At 49.2% G+C, this 13,811-nt stretch overlaps 1 protein-coding gene across 7 annotated transcripts; it reads left to right on the top strand.

Moving 5' to 3' along the window:
• The first annotated feature begins 290 nt into the window (after positions 1-290).
• Positions 291-12,386, top strand: CDK20 (cyclin dependent kinase 20). 7 transcript variants are annotated; one of them, XM_048492094.1, is made up of 9 exons: positions 291-316; positions 1,286-1,369; positions 1,517-1,630; positions 3,297-3,485; positions 3,633-3,754; positions 4,008-4,070; positions 6,963-7,086; positions 7,428-7,583; positions 11,509-12,386. In XM_048492094.1, the coding sequence occupies exons 2-9, from the start codon at positions 1,295-1,297 to the stop codon at positions 11,689-11,691; spliced, it is 1,026 nt and encodes a 341-aa protein (XP_048348051.1). In that variant the 5' UTR covers positions 291-316; positions 1,286-1,294; the 3' UTR covers positions 11,692-12,386. The 7 variants fall into 7 exon arrangements, with proteins under 7 accessions (XP_048348051.1, XP_048348045.1, XP_048348048.1 ...); XM_048492088.1 differs by lacking the exon at positions 291-316 and adding an exon at positions 332-390; XM_048492091.1 differs by lacking the exon at positions 291-316 and adding an exon at positions 346-413.
• The last annotated feature ends 1,425 nt before the right edge of the window (positions 12,387-13,811 follow it).

Here is a 13,811-nt window from a genome sequence, read left to right on the forward strand (position 1 = left end):
TGCAACGGAAACAGATCAACCTCTGTCGACAACTTGCACAGGTGAATCATCATCATCACTTTTCTCTTTCTTCGGATTCGGGTGCTTTGGAGCGAGCCGTTGTGAAAGTCACGAACAGACCAGTTCCTTGCCCTGCAGGCGATCACTTGATCTGGGGTGTTGCAGTAGGCAAGGACGGCGGCCACTCCTCCTCCCGGCTGCTGCCTCTTTAAGGGCAGAGAGTCGTTCTGTGTCAGGTGATAGAAGCCGCGGAGGTTTCAGGAAGCTTCGACAATGCGTTGCTAGGCAACGCGGACCCGCCTGCAAAGTCAAAGAGGTATCGACCGGCCCGCGCAGCCACCGCTTCCGGTTCTGCTTCGCAGGCTCCGGAAGTGGGACAAAACTGTTGGGGTGCGCGTAGGGATCTGGAAAAATTAAGTAAAAAAGATGGGGTGGAGGCTTGTTTTTAAGGCGGTGCTTTGAAATGATCACAGCAGCCCCGCCGTGGTAATTCTGCTTAGAGAACGAATCAGCTGATCCCTCGCGGGAGCAGATCTTTGCAGGGAAGGGGGGGGGGATTGGAGTTACCAACTCCAGGTTGGGAAATACCTGGAACTTTGTGGGCGGAGCCTGGGGGATGACGGGGTTTGGGGGAGAGCGCCCCAGGAAGGTATAATTCCATGGAGACTACCTTCCAAAGCAGCCATTTTCCCCGGGGAGCTGATAGCTGGTAGCTGGAGATCAGTTGTAGTAATGGGAGGTCTCCAGGTCGCACCTGGAGGTTGGCAACCCTAGAAACTGTGCCCGGGGTTCCTGTAGGTAGGTAGGTAGCATGCATTTTGCATGCAGTTAGCATGACCCAAAATTCAACTGGTCAGCAGTCGTGTTCATGTGGAGATGGAGGTTGCCTTTTAACAATTCCTTCTAAACTGGTCCAGAGGCGTTAACAGCAGCATCATGGCAGGTAGAAACTCAACAGGTGTTAAGTGTTCCTGTTCCTATGAGGATGATGGAGAAATGGTTCGTTTGGACATGAAGTGGCAGTAGAAGAGTTTCTCTCCCTCTCCACCCAATTTTAATTTTGTGATTCTAATTTTGCTTCTTGGGCCTACACTTCCTTTGCTTTGCAGGTCTGAAACTAGATTAAAGTTGTTGCGAGGACAACAGCATTGATACCTTCGGCTTTATGACTCCTGAGAGAATCTGGATTCTAAATGGGTGTTCACTACTGTTATTCCATAAGGTTGTGTGTGGGAGACACTGTAGATGCTGCAGTGTGATTTATTTTCCCATTTCCATTCACAAGGGAGCATCCATGGACCAGTACAGTATCCTGGGCCACATCGGAGAGGGGGCCCACGGCATTGTTTTCAAAGCCAAAAACATTGAGGTGAGCAGGATCCCTCTTGCCCATTGGGAGCTGGGATTGAAAGATCCTGTAGTCCTTTTCAGTTCTGGGAGGGGAAGTGGCCGAAGACGGCAAGTGGAGTCCCAGAGCCCCTCCTCTGGACTGCCTTTGTGCCCTTGTTCTGTGCAGACAGGGGAGACAGTTGCCCTGAAGAAGGTGGCTCTCCGTAAGCTGGAGGATGGTATCCCAAACCAAGCCCTGCGGGAGATCAAAGCGTTGCAGGAGATCGAGGAAAACCAGCATGTGAGTAGTGGGTGATCTCTCCCCCCCCCCCTGTTAAGAGTGAAATGAGATTGTATATTGGGAAAGATGTGGGTTGGATTGAAACCTTGAAAACAAATGGAATGAGACAATAAATCCATTGGTTAGTTCAGGATCAGGGAATCTCCGGTTCACACCCGAGAAACTGCCATGGGCAAAATCAGACCCTTGGCCCATCAGGATCGGCACTGCCTCCAGGGACTCAGGCTGAGATCTTTCACGTCACCTACTGCCTGGCCCTTCTTCACCGGAGATGCCGGGGATTGAACCTGGGACCTTCTGCATGTCAGGCTGATGTTCACACTGCTTCAGCAGTGGTAAAGTTTTTTCACACCAGGGGAAGGGGATATGTCCCAGCAGCTCTAAAGGTTTTCAACTCCAAGGTAGTTCAGCAACTTCTCTATGGAGTTCCCTTATGGATAACTGCATGGAACAATTCTGTTGAAAGAATACAATCTGGCTTCCTCTATAAAATACTCGGATTACCACACTCTGTACCATATGCTGTACTATGCTTAGAAACTGGTCAGAACCTACTTGAAACAAGAGCATGGCTGAATACATTCAAGTATTGGATCAAATTATGTTTTAACTCTGATGTGCGCAGTTTAATATACACTGCGCGCCCTGACCTATTTTGTCTACCGAATGGTATCAACTTCTCAAATCAAAAATTTACTCAATAGTTTTATTACTTCTGAAGATCTCTGTATGCTGACACCTAGAGAGATCGTCCAAACCTTGTGCAGACTTCTAGAACAGGAATATCATATCTTGTTGGAGCAAGCAAATAAATCATGCTCACCCCTCTCTGTCGGAATAATACCGGAACAGGGGCACACAGCAAAATATCTTGAATTATTAACTGAATCCCAACAGAGATGGATTATCACAAGGGCCAGATCCAATACCTTCCCATAGGCCATTATAAAGGGTCGTTACTTATCCATCCCTCTCCAGGATCACGTTTGTCCACACTGTAAAAATCAAGTGGAGACTCTTGCTCACATTATTCTTGACTGTCCAAGATATGTGGGCTTTAGGAATTTCTCTCCCAGGCTGGCCCTAGACAAATCTGAAAGTGAAAGTCAGGCTGATGCTCTTCCGGTATTCTGTGCCATACTCACCGTCCTCGTGTGTGTAACAGGCGCAAATGTTGGAAATGTGGTTGCTATTGTGTCTCTCCTTCCCAGTGGAAGCGTTCAGGATTGTAATGACAGCGGAGTTCTGATTCTCCCGCTAACATTTGAGAAATACTGTAAACCCCCTAGTTGCACAGGCCTCTCCAGTGGGGTAGGGCTGCGAAGCCCCCAGGGCAAGAAAAATCCCAGCAGCGCAAGAAAAAAATAAAAATTAAAAAGCAGCCTCATGTGCTTACTGGAAATTCATGCCAGTAGTGGCACAAAAGGTAGCTCTAGGAATTCCAGGAAACTATGGTTTTACCACAGATTTTCCAGCGATTCCTGGAGCTGCCGTTTGTCACGTCCTGTATTAACTGGTAAGCTCATGAGGCTGCATTTATTTTTGTCGGGTGCACTGCCATGTCCCCCTCCCACTGACTGCCAGACGCTGCCTAGCAACCCAGCAGTGGGAGCCTGATTTGAGGGGTTCTGAGGCTGACTTTGGCCCATGCCTTTTCTCTTTGCAGGTAGTGAAGCTGAAGGACGTCTTTCCCCACGGCACTGGCTTCGTCTTGGTGTTTGAGTACATGATCTCGGATCTTTCTGAGGTGATCCGCAACTCTGAGCAGCCCCTCACTGATGGCCAAGTGAAAGGCTACATGCTCATGCTGCTCAAGGGGGTGGCTTTCTGCCATGCCAACGCCATCATGCACCGGGTGAGGCCTCGTCCTGACCACTAGGGATTGTTGTCCTTTTTCAAATTCTGATCCACTTATTCTGGCGATCACATGGCTCAGTCCTTTCCCCAGCTCTCCTTTACATCTGAGGATCTCTCCCTCTGAATTCTGCTCTGTGTCTTTCAGGACCTGAAACCAGCCAATCTGCTGATCAGCTCCACGGGGCAGCTTAAAATTGCTGACTTTGGCCTGGCCAGGGTGTTCACCAGAGATGGAGACCGGCTGTATAGCCACAAAGTGGCTACCAGGTGAATTAGATGACTGGGGGTTAGGAGGAGTGAACTGGTCAGATATCCGACAATAGACAGCCGGTACAGGGAGAATGAAGCCTATATTTGGCCAAAGGACCAAGTTCTTGAGATTTATCCTAAAGTAATCCAGTGGCTTCAGAATAGGACATGGCCGGGATCCATGTGCCCTGTAAGTGCAAAGGTCGTATTGGCTAGGGAAGTGCTAAACATTTGCAGGATTTGGTGTGACATGTGCAATCTTCTCCCTTAGGTGGTATCGAGCCCCAGAACTCCTCTACGGAGCTCGGAAATACGATGAAGGTGTGGATCTGTGGTGAGTGTCTTTGACGTGTCATTTGCTGTCAGAGCTCTTTTCCTAAGGGAGGGAAGTGCTCAGCACAGAACTTGAGAAGCCATTTAACCACCCCCTCCCCATTGCCATGTTTTATGCCGAGCTGAGTACATAGCTTATGACTGTTTCCTTTGCATTCTGCCCTTCACTGGAAGAGATCTCTGTCCTCTCAGAGGTGAGACAGTGTTACAGCAGGGTAACGGGTTCAAAATATTTAAGCCAAAAAGCTTAAGCCGACAAAGGAATAAAATTTAATATTTTATTCACGCCAACAACCGGGCAAACAGCATCAGGGGAACCACACAAGATGACAGTGTGTTCTTACTTTTATAGGTTAACATCAGAATAGCAGTAAAAAGAATACACCCCAAAGTTCATCATCATCAATCAGTCATAAAGAAAGGTGGAGATTTTCCCTTTCCCTAAAACATTTGAGTATTCTAAGACCCTTATTGGAAGATGGGAGCATCTGATCCTTTGACGCAAGATGAACTAGGACATGTTTCTTTCCTATCTCTATTGCCTTTTGCTGTCCTTCTTCCTAGGAAAAGAGCCTAAACATTTTCATGTTTCTTTCTTCTGTCTCCAGAAGAAGGGCAAATTCAAGGCATCTAAGACCTTAAAACAGTTGAATCCGCACATTTTGTATAACTCTGGACAAAGGGCACTCTGCTTAAACTATCAAGCTTGCCTAGTAACAGAAAGAGAATAGACTTTCAGGCCTGCATCTTTTCTTTGCTCAGCTACATTATGGTTGCCAACTCCCCATTACAGAAAGAAAGTAATGGGGGGCAAGAAGAAAACCTTTGCATATAACAAAGTAAAACCTTTATATGCCTTCTGCGCCTACAACAGCATGTTCATCTCAATGAAAGATTAACTCAGTTCAGTATCTCAGCAATACTGAAGGGGTAGAGGGCAGAATTAGTTAGCACTAGGAGTTCAGGGTGACCCTCAAGATTTGCTCCTAACTGTTTCTGTGCGGACTTGCAGAAAAGCGGCTAAGGGACTCCTGCAGTTCCGAAACAATTGTAATGGTTTTCCCGTCAGCAACAGGGAACGGTGGCACGTGACTGGGGTTTGTGGCAGCTCACTGCACTTTGGGCTTCTATAGGTTCCCAGACCTGGGCACCTCCCAGGACAAGTACGTTTGTTGCATTTCTACCCTGCTCCAAGTGATTCTCAAAATAAATGGAAAAATAGAATTTTCATTCCCAGCCTCACGCCTGGCGGAACACGCCTGGGAGCCTGCAGGGCCCTCGTTTCACCAGTCAGCACTAGGGACCAAGACTGAAAAAGCCCGGTCCCTGGTTGCGGCTCATTGGATCCCCTTCCTCCGGAGCTTTCCTCCCTTGCAAAGAGAACCCCTGACTTTGCCCAGTTTTCCACCTCTGCAACACAGGAGAAACAAATGTTCTGCTCAAATCCCATTCCACTGGCAAGGACATTCCCAGCCTTCCTCCCTTGCAAGGAGAGCCTCTAGCGAGCCTCCATTTCCCATACCTGCAACAAAGGAAGACCATAGAAGCTCAGTTGGCAGAGATGTTCCTGGCCATCTTCCCACTGCTGCTACACTAGCGACATGAATTGGCTTCCTCACAACAAACCCTGGCAAGTGTGGGTTGGGGAGAATTGTTCACTTGATGAGATCTGTTTTTTTGTGAGGATTCAGGGGGGAAGGAGGCAACAGAGAAGCAAGTTTAAGTTTGTCACACAGACAGGCCACAGATATCTCAATCCCAACAGAAGCAATTTCTTTCTTTCTTTCTTTCTTTCTTTCTTTCTTTCTTTCTTTCTTTCTTTCTTTCTTTCTTTCTTTCTTTCTTTCTTTCTTTCTTTCTTTCTTTCTTTCTTTCTTTCTTTCTTTCTTTCTTTCTTTCTCTCTCTCTTTCTTTCTCTCTTTCTTTCTCTCTTTCTTTCTCTCCTTTCTCTTTCTCTGTCTCTCTCACTCTCACTCAATCATTCACTGTGAGCTCCCAAAGGCACCTGGTGGGCCACTGCAAGTAGCAGAGAGCTGGACTAGATGGACTCTGGTCTGATCCAGCTGGCTTGTTCTTATGAGGGCGCAAGCCATAACCAAAACACAGCCCATTTAATTGCCAAGGTTCTCAACCCAGCCGTGGGAGTTGGGAGTTTGGGATAGGGAACCAAAAATGCATCCTATAGGGTCACCCATGTCCTCAGGTGCACGTCTTTTGGCCACATAGGGGGCACCGGACACCCCCCCACATGACCAAAAGACATGCGCCCCATCCGCATGCCAATGAGCCCCACCCCCCGCCTCCCAGCATGGTGCTAGCTTGGTGTAGTGGTTAAGAGCAGGTGCACTCTAATCTGGGGGACCGGATTTGTTTCCCCGCTCTGCCACTTGAGCTGTGGAGGCCTATCTGGTGAACCAGATTAGCTTGTGCATTCCCACACACGCCAGCTGGGTGACCTTGGGCTAGTCACAGTTCTTTGGAACTCTCTCAGCCCCACCCACCTCACATGGTGTTTGTTGTGGGGGAGGGGGGAAAGGAGATTGTAAGCTCCTTTGAGTCTCTTCCAAAGTCGTCTTCTTCTCTTCCTCCCTGCCCCTGAGCCTCATCCCTCGTCTCCAGCTCTGCTGGCCTGCATGTAGGCTGGGGGCTGGACTCAGCAGTGGGCAGCCCTGCCCCCGAGCCCTGCCCCTGAGCAGGGGTTGGTTGGAGAAGGGGTTGTCTCCAGGCGCCATTCCCCCCCCCCCCCATATACCTCTGAGCTACAGTGATGAACAGAGTTTGAATTTGGAGCATCAAATCCAGTGGTTTTGCGTTAGATTGTTGGTCCCACCCCTCTTCTGAGGCCCCTCCCCTCCTGGTTCTGCCGCACACCTTCTCTCCTACCTCTCTACAGGGCTGTGGGCTGCATCTTTGCGGAACTTCTGAACAATTCCCCGCTCTTCCCTGGCGAGAATGATATCGAGCAGTTGTGCTGTGTCCTTGGAGTGCTCGGGACCCCCAACCAAAATATCTGGCCGGTGGGTTTAACAGTGATAAGGATTTCCCCCCCTGAGGTTTCATCCCATGTCTACGGGAGGAAAGATTAGAGAACCAAAAGTTTGCGAATTTCCACCCTGCTCTCTGTCTTGAGACCCTGACTTGGCTGGTCCAGGCTAGCTCAATATTGTCAGATCTTGGAAGCTAAGCAGGGTCAGTCCTGGTTAGTCCTTGGATGGGAGACCACCAAGGAGGTCTCTGGTCGTCATGCAGTGGCAGGCCCCCTCTGCTCTTCTCCTGCCCTGAAAAACCTTATGGGGTCACCAAACGTCAGCTGTGACTTGATGGCCCTGTGTGTGATTGCTATTCTTACTCGGGACAGGAGATCACCGAACTGCCTGATTACAACAAGATCTCGTTCAAAGAGAAGCCCCCCGTCCCCTTGGAGCAGGTGGTCCCAGACGCCTCGCCGCAGGCTGTGCATCTCCTGAAGCAGTTCCTGGTGTATCCTTCCAGGCTCCGTGTGCGGGCTGCACAGGTAAGGGGCCCCAGTGCAGACATGACCAGGGCTCCTAGCCAGTCCTGGATGAGACCAGCACTCCTTTCTCAAGAAACAAGAGGAAGATCTCAGTGGGGCAAACAGCAGCGTGTATTTGAATGGTTGGTGGTCAAGAGCAAATGATCCTAGAATAAATTACATAGTAAATGCGAGGGGTTCTGCTCCAAAGAAGTGGGTTCTAGATCGAGCATGAAGCAAAAACAAACTTGACATGAGTAGTTACTTCCTCCCCAAAAGACCGAACGACTGGACAGACCCGAGAAAAGGGGGATATAAATCCTCTTCTTCTTCTTCTTCTTCTTCTTCTTCTTCTTCTTCTTCTTCTTCTTCTTCTTCTTCTTCTTCTTCTTCTTCTTCTTCTTCTTCTTCTTCTTCTTCTTCTTCTTCTTCTTCTTCTTCTTCTTCTTCTTCTTCTTCTTCTTCTTCATCAGTTCTGAAAGTCAGCCACCACTAAGACCGCCAGCTTCCTCCAACGTGAATGCTCTCTGAAGGACAACAACTCCTTCATGGGAAGTCTTAGTCTCTGGCCTGGTGGAACTCTCTGCCGAGTGAGACCCCGTGCCCTGTAGGACCCAGCTCAGTTCGGCAGGGCCTGTGAGATGAACACGAGGCTTATGGTTGAGGACAGAGATGGGCTGTACCTCCTCTTTCTCCTTCTTCTGCCTCCTCCTTCTTGTCTTCCTACCTGGGTTCTCTGACTGAGAGATAACGGAATGGAATTATTATGCTGGAATGGAATCTGTTTTATCTATTCATAACGATTTTTGCTGTGAATGTGCGAAGCTTGATGTGGAATCACACTGGTGTGGGATTGTCGCTGGAAGCCGCCCTGCCTTGTGTCGGGGAGGACGGTACAAACTTACTTAAAAAAAAAAAAAAGCATATGTTTAAGAGTCACATCTTGTAAGTGCCAGCTCTCGTACCGTGCCAGCTATTAGACGCTTTCCTTCCTGTAGTGACTGTTATGTCCTAAAAATATTTTTTTGCTGAATAAGTCACAGCTCCAGGTCCATAGAAAATTGTATGAAAGGCAGGGGAGCCGGGCGCAGAATCCAGCACTCTCCCACCCTAAAAATAGGTGTTTCTGGGCTTGTGGGATCCATGTAGACAAAGAGCCACGCAGGTTTGCTACACTGCAGTGAGGAGGGGGAATCACTCTTTCTGCCTCGGCTCCTATTTCCGCCACCACGCCTTTAAGGAGAAGAGTTGGTTTTTATATCTCACTTTTCTTTTAAGGAGTCTCAAAGCAGCTTACAAACTCCTTCCATTCCCCTCCCCACAAGAGTCACCTTGTGAGGTAGCTGAGGCTGAGAGAATTCTGAGAGAACTGTGACTGGCCCAAGGTCACCCAGCAGGCTTCATGCGGGGAAACAAACCCAGTCCACCAGATTAGAGTCTGCTGCTGTGGAGGAGTGGGGAATAAAACCTGGTTCTCCAGACTAGAGTCCATCGCTTTTAACCACTCCTAAACGGCTGTTAGTCCGCACCAGTTGAATGAGAACCAACTTTCCTGGGATCAGAAAGGGCTCCTGGAGGGCTGGGAGTAAACTGTGGAAGAGATCTATGGCTGGCTGGATCCACACTCTGCTCTTTTGAGGCACAGGAATGCTGTGTGGGAAAGATGTGGGGTACAAAAGGCTCTGGAAAGGCTTTTGGAGTTCTGAATGGAATGTCCCAAATGGTCCCCCCAGAGAGCACTGTAGGCTGTTCAGCTGTTTAACGGGAATGGGAATTTCTCTTTGTTTTTAAACGGGAGTGGAGTTGCCATCTGGAAAGACCAGCTGATGGTGACTTGTGTGCTCAAACAAAGTAAGGAATGGTTCTTGCTTTGGATTTGTTTGGGTATATGAGAGAGAGAGGGGGGGAGAGAGAGAGGGAGGGGGGAGGGGCTAGGAATGTACAGTAACAGCAGTTGGCGTAGTGGTTAAGAGCAGGTGTACTCTAATCTGGAGGAACTGGGTTTGATTCCCCACTCTGCCACTTGAGCTGTGGAGGCTTTATCTGGGGAATTCAGATTAGCCTGTGCTGGGTGATCTTGGGCTAGACAGAGTTCTCTCAGAACTCTCTTAGCCTGACCTACCTCACAAGGTGTTTGTTGTGAGGGGAGAAGGGAAAGGAGTTTGTAAACCCCTTTGAGTCTCCTATAGGAGAGAAAAGGGGGATATAAATCCAATTCTTCTTCTTCTTCTTCTTCTTCTTCTTCTTCTTCTTCTTCTTCTTGTTTCTGCATCCATGAAGATGCCTGCTAAGTTCTAGGCAGAATTTAAAGTGTTGGGTCTTAGCTGTTAAGGTTCTAACAGTTTGGAACCAGCATGCTTAAAGGGCTGTTTGCTCTCCTGTGAACACACTCATCAGCTCAGATCTTCCTTGGAGACCCAGCTTTCTTTGTTTCGCCCTCCCCTACCAGGTGGTGACTAGAAATGGGGGCTTCTCTGGTCCTCTGGAATTCCCTTTCTGCATTAATTTTCCCAGTGCCCACCTTACTGAGTTTTAGGTAGCAGGTGAATGCCACATATTGGTACGGCAGGTTTATCATTTATGTCTTGAACCTGTTCTTTTTAACATTGGGTTGAATCTCTGCTGGGCTTTTACAGTCCAGAAGGCTCTTTGGTGGTCAGCCAGGGCTGTGAAGTAGCTTCTGGTGCTGGGCTGCCTCTGCACAGATGTTTTGCTCCCCTTTGCTTCGAATCAGGAGCATATTTTTTGTGACACCCCAACTTGAGCCACCCACTTTCCAGGTTTCCTCCGGCATTGCCGTGATCTTCCTCAAACCAGCTTTGCTGCCGTCTCTGTTGAAAAAGCGCCCCTCAAGCACGTTTGCAACCCACCAGGACAGGAAGGGCTTCATTTCTGAAGGGCCCACTTCACAAAGATGCTGTTTTCAGGCTTGGAGGACATGTCTCATACCTTTACCTGAGATTTGTTGTGTGGAAATGGGCAGCAGCCTTTCAATTGAACATCAAACACCCTCAAATCCAGCATCAAAACCTGCAGTTTCACACTGCAAGAAGATAGGACTGCATTTAATGTGGCTGGATGTTGAATTGGCCACTAGAGGGAGCAAAACGTGTGCAGAACTGGGCGGTGGGAACAAAACCCTAAAGAAACAGAAACTTAGAAGTGAAGAAAATGAAAAGTCCATCAGTAGCTCAGTGGACGGCTTTTCAGGTGGGAAGATGACTGTCTGAGGGTTAAGTTCCTCTCTCCTTAGCAAAGCACTTGTGGAAGCCACATTTACAAAAGGGGGAGGAGGAGTCCTTACAATTTCTTCCACATGTTTGTTTTAAACCCAGCCCTGGGTTCGATGAAGCCCCCTGAACACAGAATTCGATGTCCGCTGGGGGTGATCCAGCCAGGTGATTCTCTTTAAACTATGTTTAAAGTGTTGGTTTTGACCTTCAAAGCCGTTCGCGGTCTCGGACCTGCATACCTGAGGGACCACCTCTCCCCATATTGCCCCGGTAGGCCTCTCCGCTCCTCGGAGGAGGACCTACTTGTGATCCCTGGCCCCAAAATGATCAGGCTGGCCTCGACGAGGGGCAGGGCCTTTTCAGCCCTGGCCCCTACCTGGTGGAACAGGCTCCCTAGGGAGATCAGGGCCCTGCGGGACTTACAGAGTGGTCTGCAAGACAGACCTGTTCCGCCAGGCGTTTGGCCAGCCTGGTTAAAAAAACAACAACATCTACCATGTCATCTGGCCTCCCGTGGGCACAAGGGGGGGAGGGGAGTCGTCAGACGCCATCCACATTTTAAAATGGGTTCTGTTTTTATATAATTGATATTTAAATTATGTTTTCATGTTTGTTTTAACCTGTTGTGAACCGCCCTGAGCCCTCAGGGGGAGGGCGGTCTATAAAACTAGTAGTAAATAGTAAACAAAAATACATGGGCTTTTGTTCTCCAGGCGCTGCTGCACCCCTTCTTCTTCACCACTCCTCTGCCTGCCCACCACTCGGAGCTGCCCGTTCCCCAGCGGGGGGGCAAAAAGGCTCGTCCCCAGCACCAGCGGGACTTCCACGTGGAGCAGCCCCTGCAAGAGGCTCTGGTGGATCTGGACCTCGTGGCGCCATACGTGATAGACAACTGAGGAGATGGGCAAGAAATCCCCCACGGCTGGCTTTGGTTGTCTCCAGGGTCCCAATCCTTGTGCGGTCTTGGGGTGGGTGGAAAGGCTGATGGGGCCTGTGAAGGGATTTTGTCTACTGGGGGTTCCACTCCGAAACATAACCAGTTTCTTGGGGGGGGCGGGGGGGACCAGATTTCCTAGGACAGAAGGGAGAATTTTGGCATATACAGTTTCTCTGTCACCTGCAGTGCTGCGTAAGGGAAATTTTCCCTGCCCAAACTTATGTAGCTCATAAAAAGACAAGAACGCTCCCTGTCCAGTGTGGAATTCAACCAACTTCTGTCCCGTAAGCGCTCTTTGGCCGCATCACTGTATTGTTTCCTAAGGCAGTACGAACCTCCCTGAATGGTCCCACAGGAGAATCCAGTTGCAAACAGTTGTTGTTGGGCAGCAGAAGGGATTGAACTCCCCAACGGGGTGTGGATGCTGCCTTTGACATCTTTCCTGCCCTTTGGCTCTGCGATGTGGCTTAAGTCTGTGTAGTTTGGGACACCGGGTTCCTTTGTCCTTTGGCACGGAGAGAGGACTCTTGGGGGCCTCCCCCACTGCTTTGGGCCTTTCCTGGCAGGGCTTGGGGACACCCCACCCTGCTGCCTTCTGCCTCCATTCAGAAGCACTGGAACGTTTTGTAATTAAACCGTTTCGTTAAGAGGGAACTGAGTCTCTGGTGTCTCTCTTGGAAGAAGCCGAGTGTTTGTGAAGCTTTTTCAACTCTGGGGAGTGATCGTAGCTCTGCCAGAAGGGCCTGACTTACTGAAGTGCTTATTTGGTCCTAAACCACTCCGCCCTTTTTCTTCTATCTGCTGGCTTCCAGTTGTTATACCCCCTTTTCTCTATTTTTAGGGAGTCTCAAAATGGCTTACAAGCTCCTTCCCTTCCTTCCCCCCACCCCCAACAGGCATCTCGTAAGGTAGGTGGGGTTGAGAGAGTTCAGAGAGAACTGTGATTAGCCTAAAGTCACCCATCAGGCTTCATGTGGAGGAGGAAGAAGAGTCTTGATTTATACCTTGCTTTTCTGACCCATAAGGAATCTCAAAGCAATTCAAAAACACCTTTCCCTTCCTCTCTCACAACAGATACCTTGTGAGGAAGGAGGGGCTGAGAGTGTTCTGAGAGAACTGTGACTGGCCCAAGGTCACCCAGCAGGCTTCATGTGGAGGAGAAGGGCACAAAACACAATTATCCAGATTAAGAGTCTGCAGCTCTTAACCACGGCTCCACTATGGTGAATGACTTCTATACAAAGAGAGAAGAAGAGTTGGGTTTTTATACCCTGATTTTTCTACTTTTAAGGAGTCCCAAAGTAGCTTACAATCACCTTTTGTTTTCCTCCACACAACAGGTACCTCATGAGATAGGTGGGGCTGAGAGAATTCTGAGAGAACTATGACTGGGCCAAAGTCATCCAGCAGGCTTCACGTGGAGGAGTAGGGAATCGAACCCAGTTCTCCACATTTGAGTGCACGGCTCTTAACCACCACACTACCCTGATAGTATTGACCTTTAAAGCCCTGGGAGCTGCTGTAAGAACCAACTACTGGGGTTGTTGGGTCCTCAGCAGCAACCAGAAGGGAATGTGGGGATGTTACCTGGGGCTCGGGGCCCTCACCAGGGATTTGCTGATGTCACTATTGATGTACTGATGTCACTTCCTGTGTGCGCTGGAAGTGACATCAGTGTGTCACTGGCAGCACTCTAGCATTTGAGCAAAATGCTATGGTTTAACCATAAAATGTAGCCCAAACACGGCAGCAGAACCAGGGCTGCATTCCCCAGCAATGCACTATGTCATCCCCAGATTCGCAGGGGATGAGATCAGCTTGTTGGGACACTGCTGGTGTTTTCCACCCCATCCCCAAGTGTTGGTGCCATTTCTCCCCTGGCCAACTGAGCAGTGATGAGAGAGCTTGCAGGAAGCTGGGGGTACCCATTTTCCAGTGGGAGTCGGGCAACCCTACTACCTACTCCCATGCAAACCTACTCAATCATTACAGTTGTCTTCAGGACTCTGATTTGGGTGCTCCAGTCATCTGAGATTAAGTGTTTAGCCAGCCGAAAAAGGGGTTTCTTGGTTGCGGCAT

This window comes from Sphaerodactylus townsendi, linkage group LG03 (assembly GCF_021028975.2).
Source record: "Sphaerodactylus townsendi isolate TG3544 linkage group LG03, MPM_Stown_v2.3, whole genome shotgun sequence".
Lineage (NCBI taxonomy): Eukaryota > Metazoa > Chordata > Lepidosauria > Squamata > Sphaerodactylidae > Sphaerodactylus > Sphaerodactylus townsendi.